Source organism: Pistacia vera, unplaced genomic scaffold (assembly GCF_008641045.1).
Source record: "Pistacia vera cultivar Batoury unplaced genomic scaffold, PisVer_v2 Contig312, whole genome shotgun sequence".
In the NCBI taxonomy this organism is placed as follows: Eukaryota; Viridiplantae; Streptophyta; class Magnoliopsida; order Sapindales; family Anacardiaceae; genus Pistacia; species Pistacia vera.
The window spans coordinates 461,716-482,585 of record NW_022196127.1 but is presented as its reverse complement, the minus strand read 5'-3'; the positions used below and the strand labels follow the sequence as shown (position 1 = coordinate 482,585).

Here is a 20,870-nt window from a genome sequence, read left to right as displayed (position 1 = left end):
TACTCATTACAAAATTATGTACACTTTAATTTTTGAGTACCAAAGGAATATGTTGCAAAGTTGATATTATCTTCTCTCATTTTACAGGTTACATGATCTCTTTCTTTTCTAACAAGAAAAGCAGTTGGAAAAATATCTCCTCACTGAAAGTTGAGTAAAGTCGCCACTGAATCCATATCATGAACTTGAGGGCCAATATGTCAGATATGTAATAGATATACAATACCACATTTTTCTTCTATTAATTTTAAGCAAGACAATGAACTATAATATTTGTTAAAATGGTAATCAGCGGTGCACTAAGATTTCTTACTGACTTTGCAAGCAAAGTCGAGTGAAAGATTCTTCAACAAAGAAAGTGAAAGCAGGAGCAGCAGATATCTTGAAGTCAAGCTTCGTTAAAGATACAAACCAAACTTCGAAAAAGCAAGAATGGCACTTGGGCTATACACTATGCAGCAATTAAAGTGAAAGTATTGACGACAAAAATGGAAGAAATGTTGAAAGTTTCTTTGAAAAATATGCATTTGCATTTTGCACCTTTGACAGTGGCTTGGATGGACTTGAGAATTTTCACCAACTTTTTATTTTCTTTGCGGGAGGCATGTGATTGACCACCCAAATTGAGGGAAATTTGTCAAAGCAATCATAATGATAATGTTTGTCACTGTGTTAGCAATTAAGTTGGACATTTACAACCCATTTCTTTTCCTTTTTTTCATTATTCTGCAAAAATGTTGTATGTATAGTTGATAACAACACAATATTAAAATCCTACTGCAAATGTTTGTGGCCGTATTTGGATTACATGACCTGTTATGACTTTTTTTCTGCTTTCTGGTGGAGGCTATAGATTTATGTGCATAGAAGAGTGGGTTGAGAAATGAGTGATGGGGCCTAACCCAAGTGCAAATTACAGACTGCCCTTCACATAGTAACATGGGCTTGAAAAGCCCATATTCCATACACAACTATGCTTTATGTCATCCAATGAAACAATTTGAACAAAAATAAGTAGAAAAACACACAAGATTTGGAAGGAATGCCTCGTTGTTAATACTACACTTATAATTCAATCTCACAAATTTTCTCTCATAATTCTGACGTAATAGTTTATAATTGATTAGCTCACAATAGATCTCATATATTCAATTATAAATGAATCAATTACGAACTATCACGTTGAAATTATGAAATTTTTTTATAAAATTAGTTTGTGGGTGAATCTTTATTAATGCCTAGTAGATTAAAATTAAATGATGCCTAGTAGATTAAAATTAAATTGAGATTCACCACACACTAAACAATTTTAAACACGTGAGACGTGTTATGTTATTTGTCAAACATCTCCATTCAGTTTGTCCCCTTTGATACGCCGCCTTGCGGCCGATAGAAATCAGATACCGTAATTGCCTCCGCACACACACTGACAAAGATCTTCCGAATAAGAGGGTAATTACAAGTTCCAAATGTCCTAACTCTCAAGTAATGAAATTGCTGATAACAAAGTTACAAAAGACAAAAGCGCAAGGCTTTAAAGTCTCAGAAACGATAACAACAATAAAACTACCGGACACCATAACTAATAATTAACACATACAATTACAAAGAAGGAAAATTCATATCCTTTACTTTGTTTGACATTTCACATCACTGTGCAATATTCTGACGGATGTGTCTAAGCAACACAGGAATAACAGTATCCGGCGAGCTCAACTGCGGCAAATGGCCGTCCGACGACATCACTTCAACTATGGAATCACCTACGATGTTCCGGTGAAGATATTCGGAGACCACCACCGGCACGGCCAAGTCCTTCATACTTTGGATAATGTGACAGGGCACAGTCACTAGGCTTAGAATTTGCCTCATGTCACTTTGGAATATGGTTTGTGCCACACTTAAGGCTATGTCTGGTCGCATGTTGAATAGGGTTCGACTGAATTCTTGAACCGCCACCGATTCCATGTCCCCGCCGACGGCTAGTGGGGCAAACCCTGAACACCATGCCTTGTAATTGGACTGCATGGCTTCAAATAACTGGTCTAGATCCTCTTGCTCAAATCCTCCGAAATAATCCACGTCATTCAAGTACCTATGAATTATAATTAACTCAAACCAAATCACCAACTTCAACTGTTAATTCATAAACCGAATTCCCATCAAAATCATATTAGAATAACCAGTGTCTCCATTTAGCATCTGAGCCAAAACCGTTGCTATAAATTTAAAGGGCCTCACCATTAAGGGTTGGTTCATTCATTACCGCGATATACCTCTCTCTTGTAAAAGTAAGAGCAAAGTACTTTTATTAACTCTCTTGTACGTCAGTCTGCTTAGCGACCTGACCCACACCAACATCAATACAAAATCAGTGGATGTAGGATTTGCTACCTTAGCATCCGAACCACTTAAAAAGCCCCTTTTCATTTATTTCTGTAAAAGGCATCCATTGTCACGAGCATAAAATTCATAAACAGTGTCACCCACTTGACAATTGGTTGGTGCGCAAATCAAGCATCAACACTAGTTAACATCGGATATGTGCACTCTCACCTCGTCTATGCATTGGCGCCCATTCCGAGTCATTTGCATGACCTAGTGCCACGTTTTGTTTGCGTGGTGTTGGTGGTGGTGTGGTGTGGTGAGTTGGAGACAAAGAGGAAGTTGGGTTGTGAGAAAATTTTGGTGTAAAGGGTTATTTTAAATTTTATAATTTGGAGGAGTGAGAGAGGTTGGTTTACTATTTTTTGGATTAAAAAACCTAAACCTTTTCACCATTACATTAAATTTTTTTTGTTAATTTTAAAGTGGAATCTAGAATTTATAAACATAGGAATTTGAAAATTGGATGAGTTTCACACTTAAGCCTTAGACTGTTTTATGCTATTTCAATTTTTTTCGCGATGAGATGTCACGGCCCGGCCCGGCATGGCCCAAGTTGCTTCTGACTCCTTATGTTTCACTTGGCTAGTTTCTTATATTTCCTTCCATGGACCATGGTTTCGTAAATTCTGAATGCCACTGTTTAAATTAACTCAGTTAGTTATTTTTTTGGTTGGAGGAATACTATATATACATCATTTTTATATAATATTATATAATAAAATATGATTAGTTAATTTAAAATTAAAATTAAACTTTTACCCAATCAAATCTTATCACGTAATATTATATAAAAAATATTATATAGAAATAATATATTTATAGTATTATTCTTCTGTGGTTGTGAGTTGTGACGCAAAATAGCGAGCGTTATCACCAAACTAAAATATATTTTAACCTTTAAATTAGTAGAATTGCAAAAATAATTATCTTACTTTTAATTTTATTTCAATAATACCCTATTCTTCAACCTTCATTTTCTCCGTGACGGCCAGATCTCAGTAGCCAAATTGGCCATCAGGATCTTCTCCACCTCTTTCTCTCTCGCTCTTTCTCCTTATCTCTTCTCCACCTCTCTCTTTCTCTCTTTGTCTTTATCTCTTCTTTGCCTCCTTATCTTCTCTTTCCTCTTCCTCTTTCTCTGTTCCTCTTCTCTGCGCTATCTCACAACCCAGCCTTTCCTGTCGTCGTGTCGGGGCTCTTTTGCACGCTGGGGCACACTGTTCCCTGTGCTAGGCATGTGATAGTGTGCTGCATCGCACGACAACACACCCGTATCGTGTGATTAGGCTTTTCACAGACCCCCACCTCCGTCGCACTTCCTTCGTCCCTAGTTGTTATGCACGGAAAATGAAGAGCTGACGTGGAAGGAGTCGCGTCAGGAGTAACCTGCCCCCGTCAGGACAATGTGCGCACGTCAGACCTGCGAATAAACATGGAGCTCACACGCGTCCGTCTCTCTGCAGCAAGTCACGCAAAGTCAGCTTGGAAAAAGGGAAAACGGGACGTGAAGATGGATGACATCCTGACAATCACACCAACCCGTAGATTTAATGATGATTACACGCTTCCATTCGATATAAAATGTAGAAGCTCCCATTAAGGGGGTTGGTTCAATTCATTACCCAGAGATAACTCTCTCTTGTAAAAAGTAAGAGCAAAGTACTTTTATAACTCTCTTGTACGTCAGTTGCTTAGCGACCTGACCCCACCAACATCAATACAAAACAGTGGATTAGGATTTGCTACCTTAGCATCCGAACCACTTAAAAAGCCCCTTTTCATTTATTTCTGTAAAAGGCATCCATTGTCACGAGCATAAAATTCATAAAACAGTGTCACCACGTGACAATTGGTGGTGCGCAAAGCAAGCATCCACACTAGTTAACATAGGTATGTGCACTCTCACTGTCTATGCATTGGCGCCCATTCACGGTCATTTGCATGACCTAGTGCCACGTTTTGTTTGCGTGGTTGGTGGTGTGTGGTGGTGGTGAAGTTGGAGACAAAAGGAAGGGTTGGTTGTGAGAAAAATTGAGATGTAAGGGTTATTGTAAATTTTATAATTTGGAGGAGTGAGAGAGGTAGGGTTTACTATTTTTTGGATAAAAAACCTAAATACCTTTTCACCATTACATAAAATTTTTTTTGTAATTTTAAAGTGAGAATCTAGAATTTATAAAACAGGAATTTGGAAATTCGACAAACCTTGGCTGGGTAAACGTCGTTACTCATTACAAAATTATGTACACTTTAATTTTTGAGTACCAAAGGAATATGTTGCAAAGTTGATATTATCTTCTCTCATTTTACAGGTTACATGATCTCTTTCTTTTCTAACAAGAAAAGCAGTTAGAAAAATATCTCCTCACTGAAAGTTGAGTAAAGTCGCCACTGAATCCATATCATGAACTTGAGTGCCAATATGTCAGATATGTAATAGATATACAATACCACATTTTTCTTCTATTAATTTTAAGCAAGACAATGAACTATAATATTTGTTTAAATGGTAATCAGCGGTGCACTGAGATTTCTTACTGACTTTGCAAGTAAAGTCGAGTGAAAGATTCTTTAACAAAGAAAGTGAAAGCAGGAGCAGCAGACATCTTGAAGTCAAGCTTCGTTAAAGATACAAACCAAACTTCGAAAAAGAAAGAATGAGACTTGGGCTATACACTATACAGCAATTAAAGTGAAAGTATTGACGACAAAAATGGAAGAAATGTTGAAAGTTTCTTTGAAAAATATGCATTTGCATTTTGCACCTTTGACAGTGGCTTGGATGGACTTGATAATTTTCACCAACTTTTTATTTTCTTTGCGGGAGGCATGTGATTGACCACCCAAATTGAGGGAAATTTGTCAAACCAATCATAATGATAATGTTTGTCACTGTATTAGCAATTAAGTTGGACATTTACAACCCATTTCTTTTCCATTTTTCAATTGTTCTCCAAAAATGTTGTATGTATAGTTGATAACAACACAATATTAAAATCTTACTGAAAATGTTTGTGGCTGTATTTGGATTACATGACCTGTTATGACTTTTTTTCTGCTTTCTGGTGGAGGCTATAGATTTATGTGCATAGAAGAGTGGGTTGAGAAATGAGTGATGGGGCCTAACCCAAGTGCAAATTACAGACTGCCCCTCACATAGTAACATGGGCTTGAACAGCCCATATTCCATACACAACTATGCTTTATGTCATCCAATGAAACAATTTGAACGAAATAAGTAGAAAAACACGTACAAAATTTGGATGGAATGCCTCGTGTTAATACTACATTTATAATTTAATCTCACAATTCTGATATAATAATTTATAATTGATCAGCTCACAATAAGTCTCACATATTCAATTATAAACGAATCAATTACAAACTATCACGTTAAAATTGTAAAAGAAAGTTTATAAAATTAGAGTGTGGACTAATCTTTATTGGTGTCTAGTAGATTAAAATTAAATTGAGATTGACCACACACTAAACAATTTTAAACACGTGAGACATGTTATGTTATTTGTCAAACATCTCCATTCAGTTTGTCCCCTTTGATACGCCGCCTTGCGGCCGATAGAAATCAGATACCGTAATTGCCTCCGCACACACACTGACAAAGATCTTCCGAATAACAGGGTAATTACAAGTTCCAAATGTCGAACTCTCAAGTAATGAAATTGCTGATAACAAAGTTACAAAAGACAAAAGCGCAAGGCTTTAAAGTCTCAGAAACGATAACAACAATAAAACAACCAGACACCATAACTAATAATTAACACATACAATTACAAAGAAGGAAAATTCATATCCTTTACTTTGTTTGACATTTCACATCACTGTGCAATATTCTGACGGATGTGTCTAAGCAACACAGGAATAACAGTATCCGGCGAGCTCAACTGCGGCAAATGGCCGTCCGACGACATCACTTCAACTATGGAATCACCTACGATGTTCCGGTGAAGATATTCGGAGACCACCACCGGCACGGCCAAGTCCTTCATACTTTGGATAATGTGACAGGGCACAGTCACTAGGCTTAGAATTTGCCTCATGTCACTTTGGAATATGGTTTGTGCCACACTTAAGGCTATGTCTGGTCGCATGTTGAATAGGGTTCGACTGAATTCTTGAACCGCCACCGATTCCATGTCCCCGCCGACGGCTAGTGGGGCAAACCCTGAACACCATGCCTTGTAATTGGACTGCATGGCTTCAAATAACTGGTCTAGATCCTCTTGCTCAAATCCTCCGAAATAATCCACGTCATTCAAATACCTATGAATTATAATTAACTCAAACCAAATGACCGACTTCAACTGTTAATTCATAAACCGAATTCCCATCAAAATCATATTAGAATAACCAGTGTCTCCATTTAGCATCTGAGCCAAAACCGTTGCTATAAATTTTCTGTAAGCCTAAAACAATGGATTTTTTTTTTAAAAAAATTTAGTGCTACTCTTTGATACAATGTTAGGTTTTCGGAAATAAAAATTTTCAGTTTTCCAAATCATATTTTTCTGAACATTTTTAAAACATAAACCATGAAGGAAAATTAACAAAATTAACCATCTTAGAGGCGGTTAACTAAAATTAAGAACTTTTCTTTAAGTTCAACTTTCCAACAATTAAACGAAGAGGTAGGAGAAAGACCTAATTCTTTATTATTTAGAAATAATAAAAAAAAAAATCGTATAGTGACGTAAAGATAAGAGGAACTACCGAAATATGGCAATTAAGAAGGAGGAAATGATGATTAAAAACATTAAAATATATTATATTTATATATAATACATAATTTCAATTAGTTGGAAACAATGACAGATCTATAGTTTAATCATCTCATTCCATTAAACAAATCAATGTTAAACTTTCACCGGACAAAAGTCAGATGTTACGTTAAAAAAGATTTAAACGCGTAGTAATTTTTTTTTACCTCGGGGAACCAGAGATCATGACGATTTTGGTGAAGAGATCGGGGCGGGAGATGGAGGCCATGGCTCCAATCATGCAAGAAACAGAATGGCCGACAAAAATACACGACTCAATTTGCAGCTCTTCGAGAATCGCAAGCAAATCATAGGCATAACCTTCAAGAGTTGCGTATCTGTTGAAATCGAAGTAGTCAGGATTGGTGGTCCCAGCGCCCATATTATCGTACAAAACGACGCGATAATCTTCGACGAGATAGGGGACGAGGTGCTTCCACACGGACTGATCGGTGCCGAAGCCATGAGCCAAGACGATGATTTGGTCGCCTGAGCCGAGAACCTTGACGTTGTGAGCTTCTTCTACGATTCCCATTTCTCTCTTTGGCGGTATGCAAGTGGAATATCGGTGGGTTAGTTCAGCAAATGCGAGTTTTATGGTGTGAACTTTGATGTGAAAATGATTTTTAGTCTCCGTCTTTCGACTTTCAGTTGGAAAAAAAATATGGTGTTGACGGGGGATAATACAGACCACATGTGTGGGACACTGTATCTTGATAATATACTTCTCTTATTTTTTAACAAGTTTTTGTTTCTACTAACTTTATAATATTAATCATCCGGTGTAGTATTATTTATTAAAAAATCATCAACAATTCATCAAATAAATAAATAAAATATGACCAACTTAATTTACTGATTTGAATAGATCAGTTTATTATACCACTTATGTATTATTCCAATATTTTTTTTTTTTAAATGAGGAATATCAGTAATTTTATTTTTTTATATTCGTTTGCAATCATCTTAACAGATTTACAAGACAAAAAAAGTTTTCGTCAACATGTCCCAAGAAGTGATTTAAAAAATGAGACAGACAGAGTAGAAAATGAAGTGTATAGATCATTAGTCATTTTAATTATAAATATATTATCAATTAGAAAAAAAAAAAAAATGGTGAGATATACCAGAATATATGCCCAATCCTTTGTCTTTTTCTTTCATGTAACTAACCAATAGATTTTAAATTAATACATTTAATATGGTATTGATGAGGCTCTCAATAACACTCATGACTAATCTAGTGCACAAGTTGATCTAAAACTTTCACACAATGAATTATTTAATTTTTATTTAATAGTTGTTAGCATATAGTACTAAAATAATTAAATATTTGATACATATATTGAATGTGTATACATTGTTCATAGTACCATATGTTGTATGGATTGATGTCATACAACAAGATAAACTCAATACATTTTTTATAAGATTATTTATTTATAATTATGCAATATGAAAGCTACTCTTTTCATAATCTGTATTAATATTTATTTTTACTTAACAAAATAGGGTTAAATTTTGTTAAAACGTATATCTTGTTGAGGATTATATTATAAATAGCGTAAATGGTTTAAATGAAAGTTTGGATTATTTAAATTTTCTATAAGAGATCAAAAAAGAACTTTGAATTTTCCTATCTGTAGAATATTTTGTATCAATAATGGTAGCTCTTTCAATAAGTTAAATATTCATTCAAACCGACTTTAGAAGATTCTGAAGTTATCTTGGGCTCAATTATAATAGAAGTGGATTATGATGAGGTTGATTGACAGTTTATACTGTTTTGTATGAATTAGGACTCGAATTCGAGATCATGCTAAATTCTCTTTTTATTTTTTTATTATCATAAGGATTTAAAATTAAGAGATCATATTAGATCTTTTTTTTACTCTTTTACCAACGAGACGACTAATAATATAATGGTTTTGCTGGTGTTGGTATTGATGTTGATGCTTTAGAAAGTAGAAACTGAGTAGTGCAGTGTGGCTGGCTTTGCCATGACTGTGACACAACAACTCACCGTTACCTGGCATTTAGTCGGCACGAACTCTATGCTCATTTTTCTTCTTACCTATAAATTGTTTGTATCTAATATCTATAACTAATTTCATAAATTATTCCAATATAATTAGTTATAGAGGTATCTAAAAGTTTTTATTTCAAAGCCAACAACCCAATAACAATACAAATATAATATATAAAATAATTAGTTCCATCTATTTGACATGCTACCTAACATTTAGACAACTTGATATATCAATTATGTAATCTATAGACATAATAATTCGTTTTATAGACCTTATCAACTCATGTAAGAAAGTTTGCCATTGTTATAGTATTGGAGGAAACAAAAATACTATATTTACTACAACTTTAACATGACAACATAATTGACATTACTACGTTAATTAATGATTTTGATTGAACATAAACGACTATTAAGAATGAATGTTCTTTAATCATTTTTTATGAAACAATGGTTGTTCTTTTATAAAGAATTATAATTTTCCATGAAAGAATGATCGTTCTTTCATAAGAAATATATTCATTTCTTATAAAAGAACGATTGTTCGTTCCTAAGAAATGATCGTTCATGTCTAATCAAATTTATTTAGTGTTTTGGGTATAGTGGGAGCTAATGTGACAGTTTTCAACTTAGCTTTTATATTGGAGTTGTGAAATTAGATTGTAGGCGTAATATTATACTAGTACTCGTGGAGGAAATGACGAACGTTTTTAATTAGTTTTTGATAATTGTGAGTCGGGTCAGACTCACAATTAAGCTATTGTTTTTTTTTATTATTATTATTATTATTGCTTTGAATTTGGTGTTATATTATTTATAAATTAGTGCTTGTGATTTTAAAAATGAGCAGAGAGATAAAGTGAAATAAAAGGAAAGATTATGAAAGTCGAGAAGATATTGAGTTGCGGGATAAGAGGAACCTAGAAAAAGATGAAGCCCATAAAAGAAGGGATGCAAAGCAGAGGCCCAGAAAAAAGGGGATAACAAAACCACACAAGTCACAATTGTGGACCACTCACTTTCTCATATCTTCCCTTATACCTTCCCATATATTACTCTTACTTATCCAACATTTTACCTGCTACATCAATATGAATAAATAAGAGAATACTCCCTCGTTTTTTTAATAGTGGTTTTAAGTTTAGGCACGGGTTTTAATAAAAAAAATTCTCTCTGTCACCAACTTTTCCTTGATTTTGCAGGTGGGAGAAGACTTTGCAAGTAGAAAACTTTTCGCTTATTTAAAAATTAACATTTTGTCTTATTGCATTTTATTATTCTGCATCTTGAGAAGACAAGACAGGAACGACTTTTATTTTGAAAAAATTAAAAACCCTAAAATGACTATTAAAAAAAAACGGAGGAAGTACATATTAGTAAACGTTGTTGGTAACTAGGTATAATTTAATACTCACAATACATATGCAATGCAACTTTCCGTACTAATTACTACAATTTTTTTTCCTCGAATCATGTAATATAGAGTTGAGATATATGGATTCAAAACAATATATATATAAGGATGTGATTTCAACACAAATTTTAACTTAAATTCTTTGCAAAATTATATAACCCAAATAAGTAAGAATTGAAACCACATGGATGGTTTGATGATAAAAGAGCAAAAGAAAGTTCTCATAAGCTTTTAAGTTCGAGTTTTCATAGGCCTTAATGGGGTGGTAATTGAAGGAGTTACTGATCATCAACTTCAAGTTTTAAGGGATTATTGAAGTAAGTGTAAACTGACTCAAACATTTTCAGTGAAAAAAAAAAAAAAAGTAAAAATTATTGAGGTAATAAATACAATACTATCTCCAAGTTCCTTTTATATTTATCGTATATAAAGTTATATCTCGATTTAAATATAAAATTTAAGTTCAAAACTTGTAATTAGATACCTTGTTACTAGAATTTTGAAAAAATTATTATCATAAAATTCAATCACCGTTTTTTCATTCTCGTTCGATTAAGTAGACTAATCTTAGGAACTGTATTAAATCAGTAGGATTAACTCATGGCTGACACGTATAAAAGGCATAAAGACGAGATGAGTTTAGAGATATTTTTGTTGAACGGTGGGGATTGACAGAGATGGCCATTTAAGATGCAGCTACAAGATACGCACTCGTCCAATCATCATAATCCTACAAACAGCACCGCCCATAATTCATAAAGCAGTTAGTTGCGTGAATACGGCAATCCTTGATTACCACTAATTACTATTTCAGATATTTTCGTGGTTATTAACATTTATTATTAGGGATAGGCACGGGCTGGGTCAGGGTCAGGGACCCATTCCCCATCCCCGACATTCACTCCCATGATTGTTCTCAATCTGTCCCGCTGACGGGGACAACTTCAGACTGTCCAGCCTCGGAGATGAAATCACTCCCATTCTTCGTCTTGCTTAACTCGATGAACGTGACTTTACGGAAAAATCCCCGAACATAATTAAATATATCTATATCTAATCTAAAACTAATTTATTAAATAAATTGATTAATATTCAATTGTATAGAGGTTTAGGCTTTAGTTAGCCCTGTATTAATTAATTTTCATAAAATTAATATAACTAATTCAATCACATAATTACTAGGTAAATTGATTACTATTTAAGTGTACGAAGACTAGTCGGTAGGCTTAATCAACTTGTTATTTAATTAATTTTTCATAAAATAATATATTTATATCTAATTTTAATATAATTATTGGGTAAATTAATTAATTATTTAATTGTATGGAGGCTTGGCTTAGTTAGTCATGTAATTATAATTTTCGCAAAATTAATATAATTAAATTCAATCTTAACTAATTTACTGGTATATTGATGAATTAATTCATAAACACTATCTCAACCACACTAATAAAATTAGTCCATTTATGAAAGGACAAATCTCATTATCACAAGTTTCTAATATTGATTAAGTTTAAATCATATTTAATTAATCAACAATAATCACAAGGATAATTGAATGTGTGAATTTGTAAGTTGTTAAACAATTGTGTATATTTTTATATTGGTTTGGTAAATTGTATAATCTAATCAAATTTATTTTTGGACCATGTATTATTATTTGTGAAAATTACTAAGTAATAATACATATATTTAATTATAGAATCCCTCATTTAATTATTTTTTCTATAATTTAATATAAACATTAAAAAGTATTATAAAAGCAAATATCATAAATTTAGATACATTGTTAAAACTAGGATTTAAACTCTAACTTTTTATACAATCTCGCAAAGAAAAAAACTAAAATTCTCAATAAAAGAAGGTAGGGCTCCAAAGGGGCAGGGTTGACAGACCATGGCAGGTCGGGAATTTTTTTGAGGACCATCCCGACATCTAATATTTCTCGGATTCTCCGCCCCATTCAGTCGTGGGTCAGGCCGAAATCCCCGTGGGCTGGGGCAAATGCCATCCCTATTTTTCGATTTATTATAATATTTATTGATTTTAATTTTTAAGTCATATAATAAATTTTTTATATAATCTACTTTAAAATGCGAGCTATATATGATAATAACAGAGGATAAACTTGATCTCAGAACTACTTTCAATTGCCAGGCAACTCAAATGAGACATTGAATATAAGATTTCCACTTAAAAACCAAACTGAACTTTCTGAGTTTTTGAGAATGCCTTAAAGCTCCGAAAAGTACCCATCAACAACCTTTTTACATAGTATTAGTAACACATTGTCAAAAGAGCAATAAGTGAAGTTATGCCTTCTCAGAATGAAATCATAACCATTTATCACAGCCACTATAAAGAATTACACTTGAACTTAGCAAGAGACATGGTTATGCAGCATTGATATCATATCAGTTGATGTTTTTATTATCTCCCAAAGCAAGGGAAGAATAAACATAATCAAAATGCGAGGTAAGGCGGCGCAGCAGGCGGCAGAAGCTTCCTCATAGCAAGATACATTTACACAACATCCTCTCAGGGAGATCATTTCCAAAACCTTAATCTATCATCTGGATGGAACATCTATTATGGTTAATTATTATTTCTATACAAAGATAACTCATTACTTACTAGTCGTGGCTGCTACTTCGTTTAACAGCACGAAGAACATCCTCTGCTTCACCGCTTTAAGAGAGAAAATATCAACTGGAGCGCTAGTGAACCCAACAAGGCAATAATCTTTAAATCCACCTTTCGAAGAACCCAGTGGATGATCTAGATATATACAATAACAGTGATATCATGAAAATGTCGCCTGTGCCTCTTTCAATTCTTTTAAGTCCTCATATCTATTTCTCTTTCCTTGCGACCACCTGCTGTGCAGTTTACCAATGTTTTGCTATTCCTAAGAGTGGAAAAGAATGTTAATTCTTCAGGTACAGCATCGACATTTGTTGCACTGCAATATCATATAGTGTATGTAACAAATAATAAATCTGATGTGTACAAAATAAAAAATTTGTCGATTTATTCTTAACCGAGGCCTTACAGCTCTTGGGCTCTTTAGAACAATTTCACCGCTGCTTCATCATAATTGCTCCCAAAGACCATCAGATGCAAAGATCAAGAACAAGTCCTCTGGCTTCAACTTTCGAATTAATATGGAGGGTTCTGCTGTCATCACAGGCCTTTTCAGAGGGACAGCTGATCCAAATTGTTGAAAAAGAGTATCACTGCTAAACTCAGGTTTCTTCAAATAAACATCTCAATTGATCTAGAAACCTAACAAGGGAACAAGTGTTAGATGCAGCCTAGTGCATAAATGCTGTTTATACGATTGGAGATTTCCAGACCAAATGATGAGCTAATAATTATAACAACAACAAACATAATACAGAACGAAGAAAAACTGATAGCAGATGAATCCTCAAGATAGTAGAAATAGAAATTGGATTTCACTTTAGCTAAAAGCTGATATCAGCAGTGAATGACCTAATAAAAGCAAAAATGGAGCTCAAAAGGATTGTATAACTCAACATTTGATGCTCTGTCACAGAACAAGGCTTTTATATCCTTATTAATTTCATTTGTCATCTTAACGCAATACACTTTCATATAATTGCAGGAAGGATGGGTCAAAGAGTCGAAAATGATCTACGGAGAGAATACTTACCAATTTCTGAAACGAATATTTTAAGTGCAAAATATAGAGAAGTAAGGTCTCAAGGATTTTTTTATACACTCTACAAAACTTGTTTCTAAGAAAAGAATCCTGTATATTAGTCTTCTAACACGCTTAATAAGCAAAGGACTAAAGCAGAATAAGGATTACAATATCATGCCTTTAGTTCTAAACTACAGGTTGATAGCAAGAGAAAAATTATATCCAATAAGACAAGCATAGTCCTATAAAAGAAACTATAGGATCATTAAAGACTTGATACCAAGCAAATCAAAGGTAATTTGTATGCTGAACAGTCAAATTTCTGATAAGAACTCTAAACCTAATCACAGTAGCAAGACATGAATTACAATTCTCTGCACAACACACCAACTCCAAATTCATTTGTTTACAGGAAACATATGTAGTCATACAACTAGAATTATAACTATCCAATGCCAAATTGCTGATAAAATTTTCATACCTGAATTATTCCCTTTATGCGCCAAACCCCGCGGGTAAAAACTACAATGTGAGAATCATCAGGATGAAGGGCCTCTACCTCCTTCCTCACCTCCTCGACCCCACATTATGATCAATAGAAAACCTTTCTGCCAAACCCGTGTATTTTTTCGATGGTCTGACACTCTCCTCCCTAAAACAGCCCTGGAGTCACAAAGTTGCCAGATATAACACATCATTAGCACAACACAACAAGGCAACATGAACCCATGAAGCAATTGTGGCCGAGAAGGCCATGATCTCTTTCTAAATGTAAAAATTCCTCTTCTGTTGCTCAAATGCCTTTTTTATCACTTTTCTGATAATCCACCTTCCTCTGTTGAAAACTCTGGAATTCAAAGTTCATTCAAAAGGTTATCTCTCCCTTTTCTACTTTAAATTCAGATTAATATAAAAAGATAAAGTGAAATTAATCAGTAATGTTTAAAAACCAAATCACTGAGTTCAAAATCTAATTCAAGTTAATAGACAAATAATTTCTCACATCAATTCTACATGATAATCCTCACAAAATTCATTCATGCATTCATCTGTTCAAGTTCAGACTAAAAAAAAAAAAACAAAGTAGACCTTGTGGTTGGGCTGAGTTAAAAAGAGTAGCCTCCTGGTTAACAAAAAAAAGAAAAGCCCATTTTCTCATAACCATAGAAAATAAAAATAATAAAAAAACAAAAACCTGAGCTTACTGTGGAGAAAAGGAAAGAGAGGATGAGTAATGAAGCGGGACGCCTAGGACCACCATGGCCGTCATAGATACCAACTATGTGGCTGAAGGAGAAGTGAACACCTGTCCCTGATCCTCCAACAAAGAATTAGCTTGCACCATGCAATTGAATAGTCTCCAGAAGCATGTGGCCTCAAGTCCATATGCCACAACAGCCCGTCACACCACCTTTTCCTACTCCGAAACACCTCTCTAATGGTCTCTCACTTCTCCAACATCATTATAATCAAACACGACAAGGCACCACTCTTTGCTAATCAGATGAATGATTAAAAGAATTTAACAAAAAGAAAAAAGAAAGAAAAGAAAAAAGAGAGATTTGAGGAAACTTTTTGGTGAGAAAAAGAGTTTATTTTTTTGGGTGGGTTTGATGGGATGGATGTGAAAGTGAAACAGCGTAAATGAAACATTTCAAAGGTGCCGTCGAATGGTTCAAAGTAAACGCTGTTAGGTCACAAGTTCGTGGAGTTGACGTGGACCTACGGAGGAAAAACTTATCCACTGTTTTTTTAAGTATCGAATCGAATCCTGTTCTCTTATTCCTTTTTCAGAAACACTACTTTCTTGGAATTTTGAGCTTGCCTTTCAGGTTGACAAAGGATCATCAAACTTGGTATGCACGTTTTCATTTATGTATGTGTATTTAAAAAATAATTTTTAAAGCTACAAAATGTTTTAGTTATTTCTTATTTGACACAAATTTATATAATAGTTGACTTTATAAAAATTAACATTATTAAATTAAACTGAAAAAAATTGAGAATTTGTTTGACCTTTTAAATTTAAAAAAAAAAAAAAAAAAAAAAAAACAAAGATTTGACCTAAAAATTACTTTCACAGAATCAAACCTCACTTAGAATTTAAGATGGAATAGCTCAGCATAGATAGATATAATAAATTAATTTTACCAAATGCTATTATAAATAAAGTATTTTTTTTTTTTAAAGAAAAAATGATGATCATTTGGTAAATGTAATTTGATTTCTTTTAGAAAAATTAGGTATGATGGTTTTTTATATTCTGTTTTTTTTCTTCGGTTACTTTCATATAATGTTGGGGTTATTTTATATTGAAAATTTTATAAATTTGGTATTCATTAAAATTATCGATATATAGAGGTACAAAAAAATTTTACAATTTTTTTATACAAAGTGGTGCAAAAAATGCATGAATGTGAATATAAAAGTTAAATCATCATATTCACTATTAATTTATTTTATCACATCATTGTATATATAAATCTTTATAAGATTTATTGTATGTTAATATTATTTCTAAGTTATATAAATGATATTCAATTGAGTACTACTACATTTATAACTTTATACAAACTTTTTCATACAAACTATGTGATAAAAGATGATTGGGTAAATATTTATTTTTAATAAAATCAGCAATCATCTTTTACCGGTCAATTTGTATAAGAAAATTTGTAAGTGTCTTTCTATGTAGTTCCACTTCACTAATCTCATTATTAATTACAGAATTCTAGTAAAACAGTGAAGAAAGGTCTTCTTAATTATCATCATTCTCTCTTTTTTATGTGTCTAATTATCACTTTCCACCTCAATTTCATTATCTACAATTAAATGTGGATTCTTCTTATTATCATCATTATCTACATTAAATGTGGCATTCTTCTTATTATCAGTGGGATGGGCGCGGCTCGGGGACCCCATGCCCTGGCCCTGTCCCTGTCCCTGTACCCCCTCCCATGCTCGGCCCGATGAACAGGGCTTCGCGGGGAATTTCTTACGCGGGGATTATCCCCTGAACAGGGATTTTTGTCCCATGAAATCAAAACTTTCTATAACAATAATATTTAATTGTAAAAAACTAGCACGTTGATGGGTATTATATTTGACACTTGACTGTTTAATCTCAGTAGTTAATTCATTAAAAATGCATAATTTAAGATAAGAAAATATAAAGTCTAACAATTTGTGAAATTTAAATTAAGATTAAAAAGCAATACATAACTACTGCCATAAACTAAATTAATTGTTACTAAGTTAGTAACACGTTTTCTATATAATTAAATAGAGGAATTCAGATTCTACATTGATGCTTTATGTTGCTGAGGCATTGCCGCATTGTAATATTCCACTGAAATAGTCTCATCTCCTAAATTCATAAAATAAATACCTGAAAGAAAATTTCAGTGAAATGATATGTAATTGAATAGGTGAATAACAACAATTCTTGGCAAAAATTGGAGCATGCTTAGGATTTCAAAGCAATAAAATATAACATCATTCAGGCTGCATTGTAATAATACATCCTTCAAGCTGCATTGTAATAATATAAAAATCCTTCAGGCTACATTTTAAATTTATTTTGGGCCATGTCCCATGTATTATTATTTTGTAAAATTCACAAAGTAACAATACATATATTTAATTATTAGACTCCCCATTTAAATATTTTTCTATAAATTTAATCAAACATTAGAAAATATTATAAAAGTAAATATTATAAATTTAGATACATTATTAAATCATGATTTAAACTTTAACTTTATATACAATCTCATAAAGGGAACCAAAAAAAAAAAACATAAATTCTCAAAAAAGCGGGGGGCGGGGGGGGGGGGGGAGGGGATTGCACTATCCCCTTCCCCAGCCTGTCCCTGATGCAGGGATCTTACTAAGACATCCCCGGCCTATCCAGTTTTTTCGGGGATTCCCACCCATTCGGTCGGGTCGGGCGATTCCGGGGGCCGGGGCAAACCATCTCTAATTATCAGTCTTAAATCAAACAAATAATCATTTTAATGTCAATATTGTCATTAAATGCGTGCTAAAAAGTAAATTTAAAATATTCAATAATGTTTTGTTTAAACTAAGTCATACTCTAAAAAAAAATTACACAATTCATGTAATGATTACTCTATTTTTTTTTTTGTCTGCTGTATGACTCAGTTGTAAAATATGATGCTCTAATATATTATCAATATTGCGACATTACCAATCAAATATTATTTAAATTTAATTAACTATAAAGTATTAATTTTCAGTGTCATAATTTTTTATTATGATTTGTTTTATGTATTGAATTATTGCCTTGTTTGTTGCTTTGTTGGGTATTGTTTGAATTTGTGTTTCCAACTGTGTTTGAATTTTTTTTTTTTTATGATGGGGGATTCAGGTCAGCTTATGCGTAGCTCAACTAATCCTCGGGATACTGAAACTACAGTCGGGTACAAGTTCAGTGGCACACCTATTAGCAAACGTGGGGACTTAAACTCAGAAGACTATGTTAGATCCTTCTCTTGCTCTTTACCCTTAAGGTGAACTTGGGAGACCATGTTGATCTTTTCTTGCTCTTTACCATTAAGGAGACTCGAACTTGGGAAACCATGTTAGATCATCCTTCATTTCTAGTAGAGCTATTAAGTGGGACTTATGTTATTTGAGTAATAATAAATATACCTTATAAAGACTGTTTGTGTTAATGCCTGAAATAGGTTTGGGTTTCTTAAAACATGGAGAATGCAATTGGCAATTTCAATGGGCATCCTAGTAAATGAAGGCGCGCCTTAAAGCTTTAAGACAATTGCAAGAAACATGTTTGTTTGGAGTGATAATTGTCAAATATGGAATCCTTGGAACTCATATACATTAGAAGTATAAAGATGATTGGGGTACATTTATAATTTGTAATTTATTAAGCTGCTTAGTTTTGTTAGTTTGGTTAGTGGCTGTAACTACAACTCAAGTTAGTTGTTAACTAGAGTAATTGGTCAGATGTATATAAACTATGTTCGATGAAATAATAAGAGATTGATTTTTCCCCAAATACATTTTCTCTCCACATTGCTTTCATACTCTTCAACATGGTTTCATTCTTGATATCTGATCAATTACACTCTTGATTTCTTTTTAGTGAAGCTCAAAATTCTTCAATTTCTTCATTTTTAGCTCGAAATCTAGAATTTTTAGTTCAGTCACCATGACAAATCCAACTAAATAATTAGTCGTTCCTTTAGTTGATTCTAATTCACCTCTTTTGTCCACTCGTTTGACACACCAAGTTCTATTTTGGTCTTTGAACAGCTTGTAGGTACTGAGAATTATGGCATCTGGAGCCGAACAATGACAATTTCTCTATGTGCAAAAAATAAGCTAGGGTTTGTTGATGGAACATGCACAAAATCATTAGTTCATTCTTGTCTAATTCCACAATGGGAAAGGTGCGATTCGTTGGTTCTTGCTTGGATTTTCAATTATGTTTCAAAGGAAATATTCAGTGGGATTGTTTACTCAACTAGTGCTGCTCAAGTATGGCAAGACCTAAAGAAGCAATTTCACAAAGTTAATGGAACCTAAGTGATTGGTATCCATCATGAAATTATTAAACATACACAAGGTACAAACACAGTAGAAACACAGTAGCAATCTACTGTAATAAGCTCAAATTGCTTTGGGATGAGCTTGGTTCCTTGGTCAGCTTGCCAGCTCTAGATGGTGCTTCTGCGAAGGTATATCTTGAACATCTCAACCAACAAATGTTATTGCAGTTTTTAATGGGACTGAATGAATCATATTCCATGGTTCGAAGCCAAACTTTGCTTATGAATCCTCTACCAATGGTTAAACAAGCATATTAAGTAGTTCATCAAGATGAGAGTCAAAGAGTCTTGATGAACATCAACTCTGAAGTAACTACTACTCTTTATGCTCAAAACACTGGGAAAGGTCATAATCAGGAGCAAAATTATAAAGGCAAAAAGCCATTTATTGAATGTGATTATTGACACTTACTTGGCCATAAAGGAGAGAAATGTTATAAGTTAAATGACTATCCAACCGATTATCAGTTCACAAAAGGCAAGTCAAATTCCAAAACTAAAGTCTCTGCTAATGAAGTACTTACTCAAAGTGAAGCTTTAGATGCTAGAAATTATGCTACATTGATTGGTCCAATATAAACTACTGACCAATACAATCAGATTCTCCAATTGCTAGGAAAGGAAAATGAGACTCCACCAGCTGCTAATATGGAAGGTACCTTTACTGCTTTGTTCTCTTGCTTTGATAGTAATAGCTGGATTATAGACAGAGGGGCAACTGATCATATGACCTCAAATTATTCTATCCTAAAATCCTCTATTGCCATAGAACCATCTTCCAAATACCTTGTAGGATTATCAAATGGTACTAAAACTTACATTAGGCATGTTAGCTCTGTTGATCTAGACAATGGTATTCATCTATCTAAAGTCTTACATCTACCAGATTTTAAACACAATTTACTTTCTGTTTCAAAATTCACTGCCTCTAAATTCCTTGCACCACCTGCTGTGCACGTTTTTACCAATCGTTTGCTATTCCCTAAAGAGTGAGAAAGAACTG

At 33.4% G+C, this 20,870-nt stretch overlaps 1 protein-coding gene and 1 pseudogene across 2 annotated transcripts; both read right to left on the bottom strand.

Moving 5' to 3' along the window:
- Nucleotides 1–1,453: 1,453 nt before the first annotated feature.
- On the bottom strand, nucleotides 1,454–7,828 carry LOC116136374 (probable esterase KAI2). 2 transcript variants are annotated; one of them, XM_031422089.1, is made up of 2 exons: nucleotides 7,331–7,827; nucleotides 1,454–2,095 (listed from the first exon to the last, which is right to left on the bottom strand). In XM_031422089.1, exons 1-2 carry the CDS (start codon nucleotides 7,696–7,698, stop codon nucleotides 1,651–1,653), a joined length of 813 nt encoding a protein of 270 aa, XP_031277949.1. In that variant the 5' UTR covers nucleotides 7,699–7,827; the 3' UTR covers nucleotides 1,454–1,650. The 2 variants fall into 2 exon arrangements, with proteins under 2 accessions (XP_031277949.1, XP_031277950.1); XM_031422090.1 differs by lacking the exon at nucleotides 1,454–2,095 and adding an exon at nucleotides 6,148–6,669 and having other exon boundaries at nucleotides 7,331–7,828.
- A 5,869-nt stretch (nucleotides 7,829–13,697) lies between these two features.
- Nucleotides 13,698–16,145, bottom strand: LOC116136412 (annotated as a pseudogene).
- Nucleotides 16,146–20,870: the final 4,725 nt, after the last annotated feature.